The sequence below is a fragment of the Vanessa atalanta genome, chromosome 18 (assembly GCF_905147765.1).
Source record: "Vanessa atalanta chromosome 18, ilVanAtal1.2, whole genome shotgun sequence".
Lineage (NCBI taxonomy): Eukaryota > Metazoa > Arthropoda > Insecta > Lepidoptera > Nymphalidae > Vanessa > Vanessa atalanta.
Genome location: NC_061888.1, coordinates 10,281,683 through 10,302,426, shown reverse-complemented (window position 1 = coordinate 10,302,426; position 20,744 = coordinate 10,281,683). Strand labels below are relative to the sequence as shown.

The 20,744-nt window shown below is 34.2% G+C and overlaps 1 protein-coding gene across 2 annotated transcripts in view; it reads right to left on the bottom strand.

The window, feature by feature from the left end:
* Window positions 1–3,999: 3,999 nt before the first annotated feature.
* Window positions 4,000–20,744, bottom strand: part of LOC125070889 (neurexin-1) — a 184,478-nt gene continuing 167,733 nt past the window's right edge. The window contains exons 11-28 of one of the 2 annotated variants that reach the window (XM_047680893.1): window positions 18,036–18,143; window positions 15,329–15,521; window positions 14,750–14,941; window positions 14,334–14,477; window positions 13,848–14,062; window positions 13,394–13,511; window positions 11,560–12,159; window positions 11,290–11,490; window positions 11,098–11,214; window positions 10,307–10,485; window positions 9,477–9,648; window positions 8,795–9,012; window positions 8,140–8,322; window positions 7,766–7,872; window positions 6,974–7,188; window positions 6,283–6,564; window positions 5,570–5,712; window positions 4,000–5,304 (exon numbers count right to left, since the gene is read on the bottom strand). In XM_047680893.1, the coding sequence (XP_047536849.1) occupies window positions 5,152–5,304; window positions 5,570–5,712; window positions 6,283–6,564; window positions 6,974–7,188; window positions 7,766–7,872; window positions 8,140–8,322; window positions 8,795–9,012; window positions 9,477–9,648; window positions 10,307–10,485; window positions 11,098–11,214; window positions 11,290–11,490; window positions 11,560–12,159; window positions 13,394–13,511; window positions 13,848–14,062; window positions 14,334–14,477; window positions 14,750–14,941; window positions 15,329–15,521; window positions 18,036–18,143 (3,540 nt within the window). In that variant the 3' untranslated portion in view covers window positions 4,000–5,151. The remainder of the gene's footprint in view (window positions 5,305–5,569; window positions 5,713–6,282; window positions 6,565–6,973; window positions 7,189–7,765; window positions 7,873–8,139; window positions 8,323–8,794; window positions 9,013–9,476; window positions 9,649–10,306; window positions 10,486–11,097; window positions 11,215–11,289; window positions 11,491–11,559; window positions 12,160–13,393; window positions 13,512–13,847; window positions 14,063–14,333; window positions 14,478–14,749; window positions 14,942–15,328; window positions 15,522–18,035; window positions 18,144–20,744) is intronic. The other variant, XM_047680894.1, reaches the window with a different exon arrangement.

Genomic DNA, 20,744 nt, shown 5'->3' with positions numbered 1-20,744 from the left:
CGACATAGAGTTCTACGGAACCAAGTTCGAGTATGTGAAAGAATATGTTTACCTAGGACAAATTATATCTCTGGAGGACTCCATGTCTAAAGAAATAAACAAAAGAGTAGCTAGCGGGTGGAAGAAATACTGGTCGTTGAAAGAAATCATGAAGAACAAAGAAATAGGTGTACATATCAAGAGAAAGACTTTCAACACTTGTGTACTTCCCTGCATGACGTACGGCTGCGAGACATGGACTTTAACGGAAAAACATAGAGAACAACTAGCCAAAACCGTAAGAGCAATGGAAAGAAGCATGTTGGGAACGAGGCTTAGTGATAGGACCAGAAATGAGGAAATCAGAAGAAAGACTAAAGTTACGGATATCATATCTCGTATAGAGCATCTAAAATGGAGCTGGACAGGACACATGTTGCGCTGCAAGTTAAACAAGTGGAGCCAAAAGGTGACTCTTTGGTATCCTAGAGAGAACACCAGAAAACCAGGGCGTCCAAAGAGTAGATGGAATGACGATATCCGTCTAACCTTGGGACCATTTTGGACTAGAGTCGCGGAGGATCGAGCTCAATGGAGAGAGCTGGAGGAGGCCTATGCTAAGAGGCACGCCGAACTGCGTGACATATTATAAATAAATAAATAAATATTGTATTGTTTGGTATTTGTACTGTGGTTCGGAATAAAAGGGCTTTAATAAAAAAAAAAAATAATACCCTTCTATATACTTCTATTTTTATATTCATATATAAGTAATGATTAAACTTGAGTTATTCAGTTTCGCAATTAACGCAGTTAACGCAATTAGAGATCTAAGGCGATACAGTGTTGAGTTAAATATGCATTTGGAATCCTTCTGAAATCGCGTGATAAAGTTGTATTCATTATTATTTTAGTGACCGTGATGTGTTCTGAAAATTCCCTAACCTGTATAGTGTGCATATGATAATAAAATTTGAAGCGAAATAGTCCTGTCTATATGGACAATAAAGTTTTGCCGAAATTCCCGTCACTAAAATCTGCTGTGATTTTTATATGATATAAGTAGGCAGACTGGTATATGAGCCAGGAGATGTTCAGTCGTCACCAGCATAAATATTAGCACCATAAGAAGTATTAACCTTGCGCTACCATCCTAAGGAACTAAGATGTTACATCCCTTGTGCCTGTAACTGTACTCACAATACAAACTAAAACAAAACAATTACTTTACATTAGCAGCCTATAATTTTCCCATTGCTGGGCTAAGGCCTCCTCTGCCTTTGAGGAGAATGTTTTAGAGCATATTCCACCACGCTGCCCCAATGCGGGTTGGTTTAATACACATGTGGCAAAATTTCGTGGAAATTAGACACATGCAGGTTTCCTTACGATGTTTTCCTTCAACGCCGAGCACGAGATGAATTATAAACACAAATTAAGCACATGAAAATTCAGTGGTGCTTGCGACCGATGATTTCGGGTTCAAACCCATTCAGGGTTTGACTCATCATCATATTTGGTCATGAAATCATCGGTTAAGATACACGCGTTCTAACCACTGGGCTATCTGAGCTCATAAACAATACTTGATAAAAATTAATTAATGAATTTAAGGGGAATTGTTTTTGCTCAATGTAGCAAAAGTAAAAGATTAAAAATGTAGCAATTATCTATAATTTTAGTTAATTTTTTTACTGTCGTCTCATTCGAATTTACACGAAATTGTAAATCTTTACAAGTTTGTTCATATTAAATATGTGTGTATGTATTTTATGCCCTATAAATTAATCAACGAAACATTTCGACATCGATTAGTTTCCAATTTTTCTAATTTGAAAAATATCGATGCAACTAAAAATTGCAAGGATTAAACGACAATGTCTGTCGACAGATCTTCGATTTACTTTATTTAGAGAAGGATGTAAGTAAAAAATAAACAAAGATGTAAATTACATAATTTATTATTATTTTCAAAATTTGACGTTTTACACAAACAAACCTTGGTCCGATCGAGATCGGCTGTACAACAATTGCAATCGAATACGGTTGAAACAAACATATAATTAGGGATCGAACACACCTGCGCTACTCAGCTAAGAGAAATTACACGGATCAATTATAAAGCTACAGTCAAACCTATGGAATCAGGTAATTGCGAAATCTCTTTGCAGTCTATGCAATCATCTCGTTTGATCGTATAGGTGTAACAATAGTTTTATAAATCGTTTCTTAGTTTGGTCATGCAGGTGTCTTCAATTTCTAGGCTCATCAAATACTATAGTCTTGAAATAAGCACTAAATAGGTTCGAAGAATTTTATCATAAAAGATTCAATTACGTTCGAAAGATTATCCAGTTATAACATTTTGAAATGTATCTATTCAAATTAGTAAACCAGTGAACGTGAATCCTTTACCATAAAATATAATATCACTAATCTTACTGATACACGTATCAGAAAAGATGAATTATATTTGATGATGAACCAATAGATAAGCTTGTAAACGTTCAAAACATTGGAAACGAATAAAGCGAATCAAACACAAATATCCGGTACAAATAAATGATTAAATTACATTAAACATTAATTACGACCTAAAATTGACAAACAAATTGTTGTTCTAACATTTTGTGCCGTAAAACGAGTGTGACGTTACACCGTATAATACCATTTAATTACATTAACTATATACAATAAATGCAACTTCGAGTACCTAAAACCTGTGCTCCATAACAATCTATATAAATATGACTTTTATTTAAAGCTAATTGAAAATTTATTGGGAGAGAGGAAAACGGGACGGTGGATGTTTTTATTGTAAAAAATATAAGCGATTTTTTTCAGTAATATAAAATCGTAGAGGAATTCGTTAATGACAAAGCTTAGGGCGAAATTACTTAACTTACTTGCGTGGATGACCTGACAAAATATAATGGAAATAATGACGACTTTGAATACCCCAACAACCTTCATGAAGAGAGAAGAGATGAAACAAAACATGATAAAGGATATTATGCACAACGAACCGATCTGTGTTTTACTTATTTCCCTGTGATTGAATAAAACCAATTCGAAGTTTGAGTAAAACCAATAACAGTTCGAAAAAATAATTTAAAAATGAAGTTCAGTTTTGCGATTTATTTTTATTCGATTATTATTTTATAAATAGGATACGATTAGGACGCTTTGAGGAACTAGTCCTGGATTAGTTATAATTCTTTAATTTTCATGTTAAATTTATAAATATTTACATTATTTTCAACAATTTGAAATTCATTAACAATTCATGTTGAAATAAATAACTCTTCAATTAGGCCTCTACTTGAAAAATCGGTAACGGAATCATAAAACCAATTATTTTAAAATCAGTGGGTTAATGCAGAGAATCATCTACGGTACCATCATTTCCTACAAGCTCATACGTCTTAACGCCTTCTATGTTATTATACCTGTCTCTATCAAGCTAATCGACCCTCGACAATACATTTCATTTCCCTACTCGCGTCGTCTATTCATTAAAAATATTGTATAAGACCTAATATATATAGGAAAGAGAAACTTTAAATTGTAAAAGTGCCGAAGTCTTCAGTTGAACGATATGCTTCATTTTCAGTGATGGCAGCCCAAATTTTAGCCTTGTACCCCTATTCATATGGTTTGTAGTTTAATTATATTCATCAGATATTATTTTTTTTAAATAAATGTAGATCAACATCAGTTTTCGGATCCATTCAACTTAAAAATATAAGAAACGGAATTATAAAATATCGAAACATCTGATGAAATAATTATTACATCCAATCTATTTATAAGTCTTAGCATAAGTTAAACTATTAAAGGCAGAAAGGGCATGGTATGATTTAATAAAGCTGATGATTAAAAATTAAATTAGAATAAAAATTAAAAATATATCATCAAAGCAATAACGATTGACATTTCAATAACCTCTCAAGATCAAAGTGGATTCACGACAGAATCTATTTAAAATAATACCATCATGATTGAGGGTGAAAATAAAAACATAAATTTTGATTTTTGGTTTATTTCTTCATTTTTTTTTGTTGATTATTTCTTGAGAGATTAATTTAGATACTTCCATTTCTTGTTGCAGGTTTGCGCAATGTTTCAATAACTCACACCCGATCGCACAAGTGACTACAATGTTACGTTAATTAATATTTACATTAACACTTGCGTATCAGTCGATATTTCGTTTCTATCTTATGCAACTTAACCATTACTAATCGATTCATACCAACCATTAATATCGATTTCAGATTTTTTTATATCGATTATTAATTTTATCCATTCAGCTAATTAAGGAATGAAGCGTCTACGGGTTGATATTCGAATCACTACTTCTCGTATATAAATCGATCTACGGCTGATATGTTCCGTTTTAGGTGACTTGTAGGGAGAGTTCATAAATTCGTCGCTGGTTTTGTATATATTTAAATCAGGGTCAGTACATACAAAATGTACTTAGCACCTTGATGGATCTAAATCTTGAAGATGGTTATAAACGAATGCGTACAAATATGTAGTTACAAAACATTTAAATTAAACTTTAACGTAAGTGTTGTTGAAGCGGTATTAAAGTAACTGTATAATTATCACCGATATAGCTTTCTGATCATTTTTTTGAACACAAATAGGCATATTGTATATGTTTAGTTACTGATATTATTATTTTATACAGTTAATTTAATGTTTTGTCGAAATCAAACAAAACAATCAAGATCTTCACGACACACTTATTGTATTTAATAAACATCTAGTAAATAATGAATACAATGAAAACCCAGTCCAGCAAAGATACAATTCCATAGACTGAGGCAGCTGTACAATGTAACGTACAATAATATGCTTTCATTGACATAAAAATTATATTGACAATTGTAATATTCGTGTCGGATTGGTACACGTACGGTATTGCTTGTAGTAACAAACTTCATTTACATATTCACGAATGAAGTGCGCCATTGACACATAACACTCAGCTAACACTTAAATACATTTATTATACAACATCTTGAATCGATATTTTGTCGTGTGTACTTCTGGTATATATGTGTTGCGTCAAACGTATTTTAAACTAAAAATTCGAACATCAACGTAAACATCACCGACTCTCCAGCGAGCTGCGACCACAAGCCACCTAACAGTACACACCTACACGTACCACTCCTTGATGCCGTCCCGCTTCACGGGCTGCGGCGGGGCGAGCGGGGCGCTGCCGTTGCGCTGCAGCGCTAGAGGCTGCAGCGAGCGGGACGGGCCGCCGGCGCCCGCAGCGCTCGAAGCGCTTTGGTAGCTCGAGTGAGCCTGCGGAATATTACAGCGTTTAAGAGTGGACTCCACAAAACAGCTTTCATCTTAAATAACACGAAATTCCTCGAGGTTTAAACTTGCTTCATACCAAATCTTATCAAGTTCGGTTCAGAGGTTTGGTCGTGAAAGAGCAACAGACAGACAGACAAAGTATAGAAGTAAAGATGGCTGTTGTGACGAAGCCAAATCCTTATCGTAGACTTATTCATAGATATTCAGATGGAAAAAGTTGGATGTGGCGCTCTGGTCAGTTACTGACCTGGTTTCCTAGCAATGCCGCACTAGCACTTTGTTGATAGTTCTTATCCTCAGTCACCTTGTAGGAGGGGTCCAGGCGGAACACCAACTTGAGCACGATGATGACGATCAGTATTATTGCTATCAGCACTGAAGCCACTATACCTGTAAAAATATTTCAAATTTCTCTTAAAACTGTCAAACTTTCCTCTTAATTATAATATCTACCACCTGATGGTAAAGGACCACCGTTGATCAGAGATACTGGACCGTAAGAAATTTTAACCACACCTTACATAGCAAATGCACTTTTTACTTTACCGTTTCATAGATTCAAGTGTTTATTCAAATACATTAGTAAAGAAGGCATTTTTTCGATACAATATTATATAGATGATAAAAAAGCGTGGAGTTAATGCTTGTTGACTTCCAGGCAGGATATATAACATACATATATAATTGTATTTAACTAACGTTACTGTATTTTTAGACGTTGAAAAAGAGTTAACTACTGAGTTTCTTGCCAGTCCTTCTACACATTCCGAACCGGTGGTAGCTTTACTTTAAATAGTTTGTTAAATGACGATTCAAAAGCCAACTCGAATAAAGTATATTTTGATTTTATTTGCTCCGCCGACCTTGGGAACTGAGGTGCTACGTCCCTTGTGCCTGCTTTGTACATGGTATACGTCTTGTAATGATCTCTTGTTCAGATATTAATTATGCTCTACTCACCAACAACGGTTGCAAAGAATTCAGACTCGGGTGGCACAACCCTACTGTCAGTGGTCTTCGGATGATACCACTTAGTGGTGATCTCGTGTTCATATCCATTGTAATCTGGGTGTATCCTCGGTCCTCGATCCTGTTCTTCGATTTCATATGTTGGGGACCTCGTCTCTATTTCGTTCTTGTGATCTTCGTAGTCTGGTATGCGATGATCATCTTCCGTAGTGCGAGTAGATTCTGTATGCTTGCCCGTCATTGTGGGGGTGAAGTGACCGGAGTGGGAACGGTCTGCAATTATTTTTTTATAAAATTAATTAAGAGTTATACTTATAACTAGCTGTGCCCGCGACTTCGTGCGCGTGTTTTGAATTTAAGTTATTTGGATATTGTAGCGTGATTTTATTTTTATTCTATATATAATTCTAAAATAAACGTTACTCCTTATTACATCCGCTATCTGTCAGTGAAAATCCCATCGAAATCGGTTCAGCCGTTCCAGAGATTAACCGGAACAAACAGACAGAAAGACAGACAAAAATTGTAAAAAATGTTATTTTGGTATATGTACCGTGTATACATACATATGCATTTAGTAAAAATGGGTTATTTTAATATTACAAGCAGACACTCTAATTTTATTATATATATAGATAAACAGATTAAAATTTTAATAAACGACTTAAAACTAAGTTCTCACCGTCTGTTGGTGTAGTTCCTTTTTCAGGTGTGGTCGCTGTATCCAAAGTACCAGCATGCATGTTATCATGATCAGGTAGTGTTGATTGGTCGCTCTTGGTGGTACCAGTGGTGTCTGTGCCACTAGCAGTGGACCCTGAAAGGGATTTATCAACGTGCTCCGTTGATATCGGAGCGGTAGGTGACGTCATTGCATGGGTACTGCTTGCACCAGAACTGTAGAGAATAGAAAATTAAATAAAACTATTAGATTGAGGTATCGAGCTGTCGGAACAGGTCAATAATGATTCTTTGCACTGATCTTAACCGATGATTGCGGGTTCAAACCCAGGCAACGATAGAATTTTCATGTTTAAAATTCAACTCGTGCCCGGCGGTAAAGGAAAACACCATGAGGAAACTGCATGTGTCTAATTTTAACGATTTTCAGCCACATGTGTATCCAACAAACCCCCATTGGAGCAACGTGATGGAATATGCTCCAAAAACCTTCTCATCAGAGGGAGATGAGGCCTTAGCCCAGCAATGAGAAATTAACAATCTATCAATGTGTGTGGACTGATTATAAAATATCCTCAAGGGAATTGTGGGAATTCCCATTGAACTTATTATTTTGCGTAAGAGTAACTAAATTAATTAAATGGTGTATTTTTTTTAGCATTTTATCTTTAGAATACAAGACATCTTAATACAAATACCAAAATAATTACTTTTGAAATGAATAGCTGTTAAACTCGATCGACATGTGTCGATGGAATTTGCTAGGAATTTATTCGTATTTAAAGTTAATTACGTGGTCATAGGATGTTCTGGTTCAGTGATTTCCTCTCCGCTGGAACCAGAGCCTTCAATACAGTCTTCATCGTCGCATGGTTTCATAAGCTTACCACTGATATCACCCTGAGATAAACACATGGAGTTAATTTAATGCATTTTAATAATGAATAATGTAAATATTATATTCACGTGGTTTCAACTTCGAATAGTTTTTTTAATTTCCCGCCAGTCTATAGTGGAGCATCATAACGGGATAACCTTTCGTCCCTTTCCATTTTCAGCTTAAAAGCTTTTGTACAAAAATTTATAATTGGTTAAATATTTTGTAAATAATATTTCAATTAAGTTCTGAATACTAATAAAATAGTTGTATTGTAATAATAAGTTTACCTTATGCAACTTAGAAGGTGGTCGTCTCGTAGATGGAACGTAAACTGGGGTGATTAGATCATCACCAGATCCCGCGTCGGGTAGCACACAGGCGTCCTCATCATCATCACGGCAGCCTGAACCGGCTCCGGAGTACACGAGCTCATCTAGTACTCCAGGTCCACCATAGCCCGACGGTGGAGTCTTTAACGAAAAATAAAATAAATGTTAAATTTATTGCACTATCATTTCGATCTTCTATTTTTGACAGTTGTGATAATTGTTAATTAAAATTATATATAGATATATTCCGTTCGATTGGAATAGGGAATATAAATAATAACTATTTAATCGTAAATTTGTATTCAGTGTACAAAACTTTAATGAAAGAATTATACAAAAATCTTCTTATGAAAAAAGTGACTTAAATTATAAGATATTTGAAATTTGTAGGTGAGGTAATCCATGTGAAGAATAGATAATTTCCGGCACTTGAGTTTGCTCGGTGGTGTTTCTATTGGTAGGACCTAGTGCGAGGCCGATATATTCTACCGTCGAGCGGCATATTCAGTAATATGGCGCTCCGGTTTGAAGGGTGATGGTCCACGGGTAGTCGGGTCCATCGGCGAGTCCAGCGACCGAGGGCACAGAAAGAGGAAGGAGCGTGGCAACCGACCTGCTGCATGCGGTTGATGTCGCGGTCGAGCGGCGCGGCGGCGCGGCGCACGTCCCCGCGCAGCGCGGCGGCGGGGTCGGCGGCGGCCGCGAGGTCCAGCAGGCGCGCGCCGTTGAGCACGAGGCCGGCCGCCACGCCGCTGAACGAGCGCCCGCCGCCGCCGCCGCCGCCCACCGTCACGCGCGACATGCCGTTGAAGATGCTCGACTGCTGCCCGCCTGCGAGCCCGGCACACCCACTCTTTGTACGATTGAATCGCTTCGTCGCAGTCGATAGGGTCGGAAGGATTACTTAGTTAAAAATTAAACGTTAAGCGCTTGTATCATTACATCCGTACTCAGCTCCTCGAAAATCCATTCGAGCGAGACCGATCCACTTACAGAAGCGTTGCCAAGAAAGGTTAGGAATCTGAGTCTTGTATTTCATTTATATTTAAATTCAAAATAATGTTACCCATGTACAGTCGGGGTAAGAAAAGGTTCGTCACCTTAAGGTCTATTTTGGTGTGCTCAGTATGCGCGATAATCTGCTTTACCTATTGAGTATGACATATTGCGTCACAATGTACACTATTTTGAACTTTGTCATCATACTATGTTAGTTTAATTTTATGTATAGTTTTCTGTTTAACGCTTTAGTTTCAAAATGTACTAAGATTTTACGACTTTCAAAACAAACTTACCCTGTGGATGTCGTATATTAACAGCATAGTTGTCCAACTGCAACGCCGCTCGGCTACCGTTCCTCGTGAACCGAGCTACGTGGTACGCACCGTCGTCTACCCTTGCCGCTTCGTCACCCAACGGGTGATCTCCATCACCCACGTTGTAAACCATGAAGAGATTACCTCGGATCTGGTGATATTTTTTAAATTTCATAATAATAAAAATATTTGATATGATATTATAAAATAAATAAACATGGTGTGACAACAATCAACGAACCTAAGTGTTACGAAAAGTAAGTTATTTTTGTTAATAATGTATAATAATGAATCAATCGAACATAACTTGAAAAGAAAACACAACATTTATATAAGAAGGACTGCTGATTTCTTAATAAAACTAACACACAAAGTAGCTCCTGAACAAATAAAATAGCAAAACAGTTGTGAGTGATTTTGCTCTCCACATAAAAGTACACTAAAACTACAATACACAACTAACTAGATCAGAGCCTTTAAACTAAGCAATTTCAAAAACTATAAACAACCTCTAAAATTAATTATTAATTTCAGTAAACAGAGAAAAAAAAATCCTTGATTTATAAATGAAAAGATATTTTTTATATGTTATATTTGTAGTTCCACATTCACATTGTCTGTTCCTTTAGTGTATCTTTGATTATTTTTTTTTAGCTTTTATTTTTATTGCCCGACAGCATCATAGATTACATTTTAAGTTGTAATTCAGAATTTGATAGTCGTCATTTGTGCCGCCTCTACCAGTGATAAGAATGCAGTACATAATTGGCAATCCTTGAAGCATTGAAAGAGATGATAGGCGAACTTACAATTTCCATCTGCATATAATCCTGTGTATTAGAAGACTCGATCCTCAACAGTACGGCGTCAGACTTGCTGGTAACAAAGCCGACCGCTACTTTGTCGGTTTCGGTATCTGCGACTGCGCTGGGCGGAAACGTGTAGGTTATGATGCCTCGCCCAGGACCGAACTCATAAGCAATTGATTCTGAAAGATATAACACATGTATATATTACATATTTAATCGAATTATAGAAGACAATCTTTGACTTTGAGGAAGACTTGAAGATATACATAGATATATAATATACGCCTATTGTGCCTACTCAATGGCACAGATATTTGTTAGACACATTCGAACGCAATAGAATGTCATCTAAATATGTAAGAGATACATGTTTACACGTAACATAATTAATGAACAACTAGACATAAAATATAATTAATATATAATAAATATATATGTTACTGTAAAGGCTCGAACTACGGTAAATCTTAAGATTTTCCAGTAAAACCTAAGATTTACCGATTATGAATGGTAAATGTCTATAAAACTTTACCATCCATCACTTGGTAAATCTTAGGATTTACATGTTAGGTTAGGTTAGGTTGGAATGGTGAAAGTCCGAAAAAGTCGTCCCTTTATAATAAATACTCACATTTACCAACTCATGTCGGTAAATCTTAGGTTTTACTATTAGTTTAGTATTAGTTCGATATATACCACATATTAATTATTATTAAAATTTATAACTGTAATAATGTACATGGAAACAATAAATTAATATAAAAATAATTATTAAAACGAAATATCCTTACCGTCGTAACACGTGGGCCCCGTGAAAGAAGTGAGATCACAGTCACAAACATAAGTGTTCCATTGTTGCACGCACACACCCTTGTTAGCGCATGCGTTATGCGTGCACTTGGTGGGACCTGACCGTCAAAATTACCATTTCAATATTTCATCCTAATATTACGAGTTAAAAAAAAACTATTATTTTTATATACCTTCACATCCTGAAACTAATGAGGAACTAGGTACGACTGCGTCTTCTATCAGAGACGGTGACTCGCCGGGAAGGTCTAAGCTTGACATGCATCCTTCAAACCCTTGCCTTGACAATACACCTACTGGCAACGCTGTGTACATCTCCTTTGGCACCCCACCCACATATAGAACGCTGTCCAACTCCAGCATTAGATTGGAACCTAAAATTAAATTAAATGTAACAAAATTGTTTTCTTAAAATTTTTGTTTCTGTGGTATTTGAATCTTACTTGTCGTATGCATTTCCAAATCTTCATCGACTTGCATTGTATGTATTTTCGGAGTCGGTCTCCTTATCGAGACAGTGTGCCATCTATTATCGTTTAGAAAACTCTTTAATTTATCTTTCATTGTCACCACTCCATCTCCGAGATTGAACACGCAGTGTATATGGCCATTGACCAATTCCACAGCTATAAAATCTTGTTTCTTTCCTCCATTGTAGAATAAAAGCCCATCCATCTCAGTCGTTCGGAAATAAAAATCTAAATACGTATTCCCATATGCCTTCAGTAACGGCAATCCAACGTATGTATGTTTCGATTTAAATGTTACAGCCTTGTAAACATTAAGAGAATCCGGTTTCACGAATTTACCCGTAAATATTATATTAGACGTATCGTATATGTTGTTGTTTTCATCATTGCTTCCAATACCGAGCGTTTTAGCCATATCTATATATTTTATACCATTAAAAATGAATTTCTGGAGGTAACCAACGAAATTAGGTAACGTGGACGTCATTTGTATTTCTTCCTCTGGATGATAAAGTCCTCCTAAATGTAGCGTCGAAATTTCTAAAGTAGACGCTTTACCTAGAATTGTTTCAGCTGTAAAACAAATCAAAGTCAATGATAGAATTAATAATATCGATACTTGTTTTACATTTAGTCACAACATTGACGTTAAACTCAATAGAAACTAGCAAAGTAAACGCCTTACAGAGTCACGATTAGCAGCATCAAAACATATTTACACTCAGAGTCTATCAGCACAAAAATATTTGCATGAAAATAGCAAAGCTCCACAGAAAAGATTATTTTTAAATCTAAATTACTTCAATCGAAAGTGTGGTGATAGAAATTATAACTTGTAGCGATTTTACAATTTAACAGATACTAGCTTTAACTAATCTATTTTATACTTGAAACCGTTTTTAACTAACCAGAAAGACACTACAATAATTGTTATTATAACTAATAGTTGAAGTAAAGTTCGGATGAAATTCGTCTCCTTCGTACATGTAAGAAAAAGACAAATTTATTTCAAGATAGTTTTTAAATCTAATTTTATTTTTAACTATATGTTCTTGGTTACCATTTCGAGATCATTTACTTTCACTGCTGCTTATTGGTTTATTGTAAAAACAAATCCATTAACAAACTTTAATTTCAACTGACTAACCAGAAAGGTAACCAAAACATTTAGTTTAATTTTTTCAATTGCTGAAAGTAATGTAAAGGGGCTACAGGAGAAAGAAAAGAAAAATCAAATAACAGAGAAGAAATAAAAGCATTAGAAGAACAGAAAAGTGAAGGTACCAAGTGCCAGCTAAAACCAACTCAATATAAGCTTCTATCTACAGCTAATAGGACATCTAACATCAAGGGACGCCGTCTATAGTCTTTAGCGTCATTGGAAACTTAACTGTATTTCATTCATATGAAGATTCATAATTGCACATTTTTTTATTGAATTGTTTAGTCTAAATACAATATATATTTTTAGTGCAATTATTAAACTGTTTCTATTAAAATGTTACGGTTCTTAAACTTAACTCTACTATTGATTTCGCTTTGTATGTTATAATATTTGTCAATAATAATATTATATTATCCAATAACATAAAGCATTGTTATTTAAAACAAAAGAGATGTTTGAGAACTTTTATTATTTTGTCATTTATTGTTTTTTATTCTATTGACATTTAATTTAGTATCTTAAGGATTACCACGATGCGAAGTTATTTTCTCGTTTCAACAGAGCAAAACCAAAACCAACCTTATGTTCCACTACATTAGGGTCAAAATAAAATGGTGCGGGTGCTGTCCCGTGCATACGTACATAACGTACCGCGTACTGGCTGCCCTCCGTCTACCTGCAGCTTAAGGTTTGACGCCCGACGCGAAAAGCGAACCGTATGCCACTTGTCGTCTGCTACATTTGTGCCAGCTAGAAGATTCTGTAACATTATAAGTTAAAATATTTTTATATAGTTAATATAAGACGGATTACAATATTTTCATCTAAAACTCTTCATTATGTTTGGTCATAACATTTCAAATATGTTCTGGTAATGGACATTACTCCTAGTAATTTAAAATACTGGGAGCTAATTCTACTAACAGATTATCACTTTATCGCAATCGAATCGAAACGTTATCGTTCAGCCGTATTCTACTAAAACAGCTATCCAGATGCAGTTCCGCTTAAGTTGGATCGAAAAAATAATAATAATATTATAACCGTTATATGTTAGTAGAATTGTCCCTCGTATATATTATATTAAGCTTTTTACCTTTTCTCTATCTCCCAATCTTACACTGGCTCTAACCCTTCCCGCAGCCACGGCTAATTCGATCCTGTCAGCTGAATGTTCAGATGCAGTTCTGAGCAATAGTCCTGCTTTAGTAGTCCGGAATCGCAAAAGTAGTTCTTCGGTTTGCGTGACGTGCTCAGGTCCAAGCGCAGCTGTGAGGTGTTGACTGCCATTGAGGAATATTGTCGGTGATTCTGAAATTTGTTTATATTTTGCTTATAATTAAATATTAGCTAAAATCCGAGATGGCTAGAACGCGCGCATCTTAACCGATGATTTCGGGTTCAAACCCAGGCAGGCACCACTGAAATTTCATGTGCTAATGCTAATGCTAAAAATGCTAATGCTAAAATTTATTTTATTTATTTAAAACAAATTTAAAATGACATAGTACATGACCCAAAATATATGTTACAGGTTATGTACAGGATAAATGAATCAATTGATTCTCAAAGTTTCTCTCACCTCGTCCACAAGTAGGTCCACCATAATTCGTAGCAGAACAGTCACATATTGGTCGATTCCAACCCTCAGAGCAAATCCCACTATGCTGACAAGGCGAACTGACGCATTGCTTCATCAATACATGACACGCTGGTCTGACTGAAGCTAAAAATAAAAAAATAAAAATATTATCCTACTATTTTAAATTAATATGGACATACAAATGCAATCGAATTTTAACTCACGGTTCATACAGTACAGTTAAGCTTTATAAGCTTGAGTGGGGACTAAGCTGTTCCTAGTTTCAAACGTTAAATGAAAAATCTCGAAAAATATTTACTAATAGACGCACATTTTATAGTTATATAACAACCATTTTATAATTTAAAACAAATTAAATATAATGAAACATTATTGCTATAATCGTTTCCAGTCACCAGAATCCTGTTGTCTTGCATAAGCGGTCAGATCCTGCGGTTTTCCATTTAGCACCAAATCACGAATACATCCAACAAAGCCCTGTCTCAAAGCAGCTGTCCACAAAGCCGCTGGTGTCCTAGACGCGGAGTATTCTGAACCAAGACCGCCGACAAAAAGAGGCCCATCGAGCTCCAGTTGATTCGATTCACCTTTACCCAAAAAATATGAATAAAATAATTTTATTATACAAACAGATACATGTTTTATTGTTACAAATTTCAAAGTAAAGTATCATAAATGCCCCACTACTATCGCACCTTACCTTTAACAAATAAGTTTTAAAGATTGTCCTAAAGCTTTGCTAAAAATAATATTAGCGAATAAACATGTAGAAAACTTTTATATAACAGATATATTTAGGTGTCCTCGTAATATTTTTCTGTACTATCGCGCATAAGATGAGTTTAAAACACGTATAGAAAACTCAGTAGCCAAATACCACAGATTATAATCAGCACATTACATCTACTTCCGTTTCATATATATATCGCAAAATTGTTCATATTAGATATTATCATTAATTTTAAATATCTTACCAGGCGTCTTGAACTCAGCATTGGCTCCATCAACAGTAACCCTCCCATCTCTACCAGTTCGTCTGAGAAGGAATTCGTGCCAATGCGAATCATCAACCCGTCGTCGAGAAGCCCTAACTCGAACGCCTCCAGACCCTAAATCCACGTGGACGTAAATATACCCATTAAGGATTTCCACAGCAAAGAGATCCGCCTGAAACAGATGAAAATCATTATTGTGATTTAAACTTGTTCGACATAATACACAATACGATTATATAAATACAGTTAAACATTACAAATGTACAATTGAGACACAAAATAAAATAAAATCAGAATAAAATATCCTTAAGAAAAATTTTAAGAGCTATTTATGTACATATATGTGGTGATTTTTATATACTTAATTCTATTTGGGTCTTAATCTAGTGACTAATAAATAATTTATTATTATATTTTTGCTTGTTTGCATGCTTAACGAGTGTTAACGAAGAACAATATCATCTTTGATAAAAGGCTATTGGAGCGTTTACAATCATTTTATTATTGTATATAAAAAATATTTTTTTATATGTAATAGACATGTAACTACTGTGTTATATATTTAAATGTTTCTTTTTCCTTTTTCAAAATAATAATCCTCAATAGTACAATATTAGGATTTTTACTAATATTGTACTTTTGAACAGGGTCCTTAACTATTGAATACCACATTATTACAAAACAAGGATACAGAATTCAATTCTGAAGTACCAAGTCATAAATTATTCCATACTGTTTGATCATCGTTATGCATATCACGGCTAATTGTAATAGAACTACATGCTAAATGCAAATTACTTGATACATTCTACCTGCATAGTATCAAACGAATTACAATTGTGCATACTTAACTCAGAAGCGGTTCATAACATGCATATTTCAGCTTATCAATTTACGGATTCACAACTGAATTTAAAAGTAGGATTATTCTGTAAGAAGAAACTCGCAACTCACCGCAAAACCTCGTGTTTTCTCGTGAAATGTCAGAATGTTATATACGAGACTGACTATTATAATTATTAAATTTATACGATACACGTATCAAAATGACGTATCACCGTAAGTGTGGTGTCAACATAATACGAGTGAGATCCGAAGTGAATTCTTACTGAATCGCAATGTAATTACATACTAATAAAATCATAATTGACATTATTGAATATCGTTGCTATCATTTTAATTTTAGAAGTCATTTAATTTTTCGTAATTGTATTATGCCTACTAACTTTTAAATTATCATTTTATTTTCTATACACAGAACTAATTGGCTGAAACATAACATTGAAACAAAGAACAATTTATTCTAAACAAAATAAAAATGTATACAATGGCTCTCTAAAAAAGGAAAATAAAAAAATCCAATTCATCCAACTTAATACATGCAAACTATTCGCAAACAATCTGAATACCAATATTCGCTAAACTAGAAATGCAAATCGTAGTAAGCTTACTGTCTAATAAAACAAGCAAAATTTTGATAACGATTTGTAGAAATATCAGACATATACATTAGGTAATACTAAAGTAGAAATGGAAAAAATACCATCGACGAAAATGAGGATCGATATTCTAACAAAAATATACCTTAGTGTTGATCTTATTGTGTTTTATTTTCTTGCAGAAAAAATCTATAGCTACATTGAGTAAAATGAAATAATAAGGTAAGTGCAATTAACAATATAAAACATTATAATACCTACGTTATTAATAATCATAAACAATATAATTCTATTAAAAATAATTCTAAAATAAATAAACATGATAACTAAAAATGTGGGATTATGGTGCGAATTTGTGTAGGTATTAATAAAGCCTTTCTCGAAAAGCTTAAAATTTATCGACCTCGATATATATACTGGAGAAGCCGTCGGGAATCAGGTGCTCAGGATGTTCTGTGTACCACTGTGCTTGGGGTTCTACGTGCACATCAATCACAAAAAAACACAACACACTTCAACATTTCCAAGTGGGTGAAACTTTATAAGGTACCATACACAAATTCCCCTACGTCTGTGTTTCCGATATATTTTTTTCAACTTCACGTTACCTTGACCTACCATGCAATATTCTCAGTGGATGAAACAAATGAGAAATTACAAGTCAATACGACGTTAATTTAATTCAAAGATATCGAGCTTCATTTAATAAATATGTTTAAACGTAGCTGCCGATTCAGTTTTCGTTACAAAATTAATTCTTATACTCATCCACTAAGTAAAATTTATAGGAGATTGCAAATTTGTACGCAATTTACTAGCTACTACTAGTTTTGAATGGTTTCTTATTCAAAACTAATAATTTATCCAAAAAAAAAATATTCGAATAAAATTTATCGCAAAATATTAACCTTATTTAATAAAACGATTGGGATAATAACTCTTACAATTCTGAATACAGACTTTTGAGGATGTTTGATGAGTTCGTTACACAAAATATTGATATCGGATAAAGCGTATTAAATATTTCAAAAGAAATAAAAGATTCCAATCATATTTTGCAATCTCGTATAAAACATTTTAATGGTAATGAAATTGACGACGAAACTTCAGCTGATAATTTTGATGATGATTTTTTTGACAACGGTGATATTTGTAATGACAATGATTTTGATGGGAATGATTTCTTTAATGGTCTCTTGTGGTGACGGTCCAACCCCAAAAGCTTCACCCCTTACCGTGCAACCTACCCTTGGTGGCTTCGCGCCCATGTTGAAGAGAATTAGTCCATTTGGTTCATTTGTTCGGAACTTGAACGAAATCGTTCCAGTCTTCACCGCTTCCCATTTCGGTAATATCTGAAGTAATACGAGTCTTATATTATGACAGTAATGAAATATCTACGTCATATATATATAATGTTTATGTTTGTACGTGTGTCTATAAATTAAATTCTTATTTAAACTGAACGAAGTCGGGACAGGTCACTACGGTATATATCATTAGGAGTGTGATACAATTCCCAAGACCATCTGATATGACGATTATTTGAACAATTAAACTCAATTATATTATACCGTTACTTTAAATGCTATAAATTACAATCGACCCTTCTTGGCCTCGGTTTTTAAATGACCAGTCCTTCGTCCAGGGCTGAAGCAATTTTTTAATAAAATACTGAAAAATTCAGAAAAGAGTAATGATTTAACAACCAATACAGAATTTTAGACGTAAGACTTACATGTAAAGTTAATATTATAAGAAAAAATTTTAAACCCTAATTCACATAACGTCAACTTAAGTTCCCGAATGCGTCACGTAAAGTTCCATTATCCGATAACAGTGAGAACGTAGGATCACTTAATATTTTTACGCCAACCCTTTTCTTGAGCCATTTGGGTAACGGCGTTATCGGAACATTAAATCAGTTATTTCCATCAACCCCACCTGCCCATATTCCCAGTAATTACAATAATGTACTAACATCACAAACACTTGAAGACTCCGCTAAAGGTCAAAGTGTGCGTGGGTGAAAACTAAATTGAGCAGCCAGAAATATGAATGAAATTAATTATTCATTCAAACCCCTTAAACTGAAATGGCCTTACAATGTTTCAGTGACCTTTATACAAGATTTTAATTGGAAATTTATTTTTTAGTAAATTATAGAATAACATGAATCTCGATGTGTTTGTAGGTATGTTTATATCTATAGGTGATGTTTTATGTTTATAATAAAAGTGAATGTACTTGTATAATCACTCACTTACAACGTTTAAGGAACGCGAGTACAGAAATTCCAAAATCTCGCCTATTTTTTATATATACATCATCGTCTACCATGATAAGGTTATCGCTTCAAGTGATTGAAGCGAATGACATAAGAATGTATTAAAGACTTTTCGTCGAGAATTTATGACATTTGTTGGTGACATTTTGTTTTAATTATTTATAATACTGTCCTAGAAGATCCCGCTCTTCTACAATGTCATTTATAATATGTACATGTTGGAATTAGTTTTTGACGATAATATTTTTATTTTTCAAATAAAAAAATAATTCCTTCTCATGAGATACTTTATTTGTTTGCGTGTATGTGTCATTAATGTATGGAGTTCTAAGAGTGTTTGTTCCCTTCTATGAAAAGTTAATTGACTTATGTAACGGGCTTTATATGGCGGATAGTTATTTAGTTTCTTCTCAGTAGAATCTATTTTCCGAAGCGATTCTCATCTTAAATTTTATTTTATCTTTTAAAGTGACGGTTGAAAGGCGCTTGTCAGAACGTATTAAAATAAAATATATTTTGAGTTCAATTGACTTCAAGTCTTTGTGTGCCTACTTCTTACACAAGATCAGCACGTTTATTGGTAAAGAATATAAATACTTACTTCATTGCTAGTATTTGTTTAAACACCAAAAATAATGTGCTTTCAAAAGAGTAAACTAGTAAAATAAAATAATGTCGAATATATTCACATACACGATACATATTTGTTACTAACAAGTTGTTAAAGTTTCATTGGATTGTAAGTTGCGTTTATTTATTTTTCCTTCAAAACCTTTTCGAGAAGATAATCTGTGGGTAACCAAGTTGAATGACGAAATTTATTGAATGTAAATGACGATAAAGTTTTTCCAAAAATCTACAGCATTATTTATTTAATGTACTAAATTATAATAGTTATATTTAATACAAGAAAAAATTACATCAGATTCAGGATTTGACGTTAAGTATTAGAAAAAATATATATTCATATGATTTTAAATGAGCTTCATAATTATTCGTATTACGAAAATTTTGTTTCCAAAAAAAATTTATAAAAAAATATTTTCGGTCAGTTGGCTTGTATTGATACGTGTGATATGTTTGTTAATTTATGGACGCAATCAGATTCACAAACGTTCATTGCAATATCTAATATGTAAATACCTAAGTAATGTACATCATTGAATGCTTTTAATAATTTAGTACAAAAAGCCTTAGGTAGCATTTTGTTCCCGTAATATATTCTCTTTGTTATATTCCTATTGTTGTCTCAGTTCATATTCAGGAAGCAAATTTTCTGAAGGTCCAACTTCGAGGCTAAAAGTTTGTAATAGTTGCAATCATAGACTCATTTCGCTTTGAATAGCATTCGAAGCGGTGCTATTCAAACTTCACGTATACGAACAACAATAACTTTCACACACTTCATTACTTGACAATGGCGTCCATCGTGAGGGATAAGCACCAATTAAAAACAATGGTCTGCGTGAAAAATCGTCCTCTATAACCCGACCCATTACGGAAAGCGTTACTAAAGTGGAAAGTACTTTAAACGGCGGACTCTCGAATTTGGTCGAGTGCTCGGAGTGGTCTCGATCTGATTAGATCGGTACGGGTATTGGATTTGAGTTAAGCGTTTGACTACCGCTCTCGGGGACACTTCATCCTTTGGTACATATAAATCTTTCGA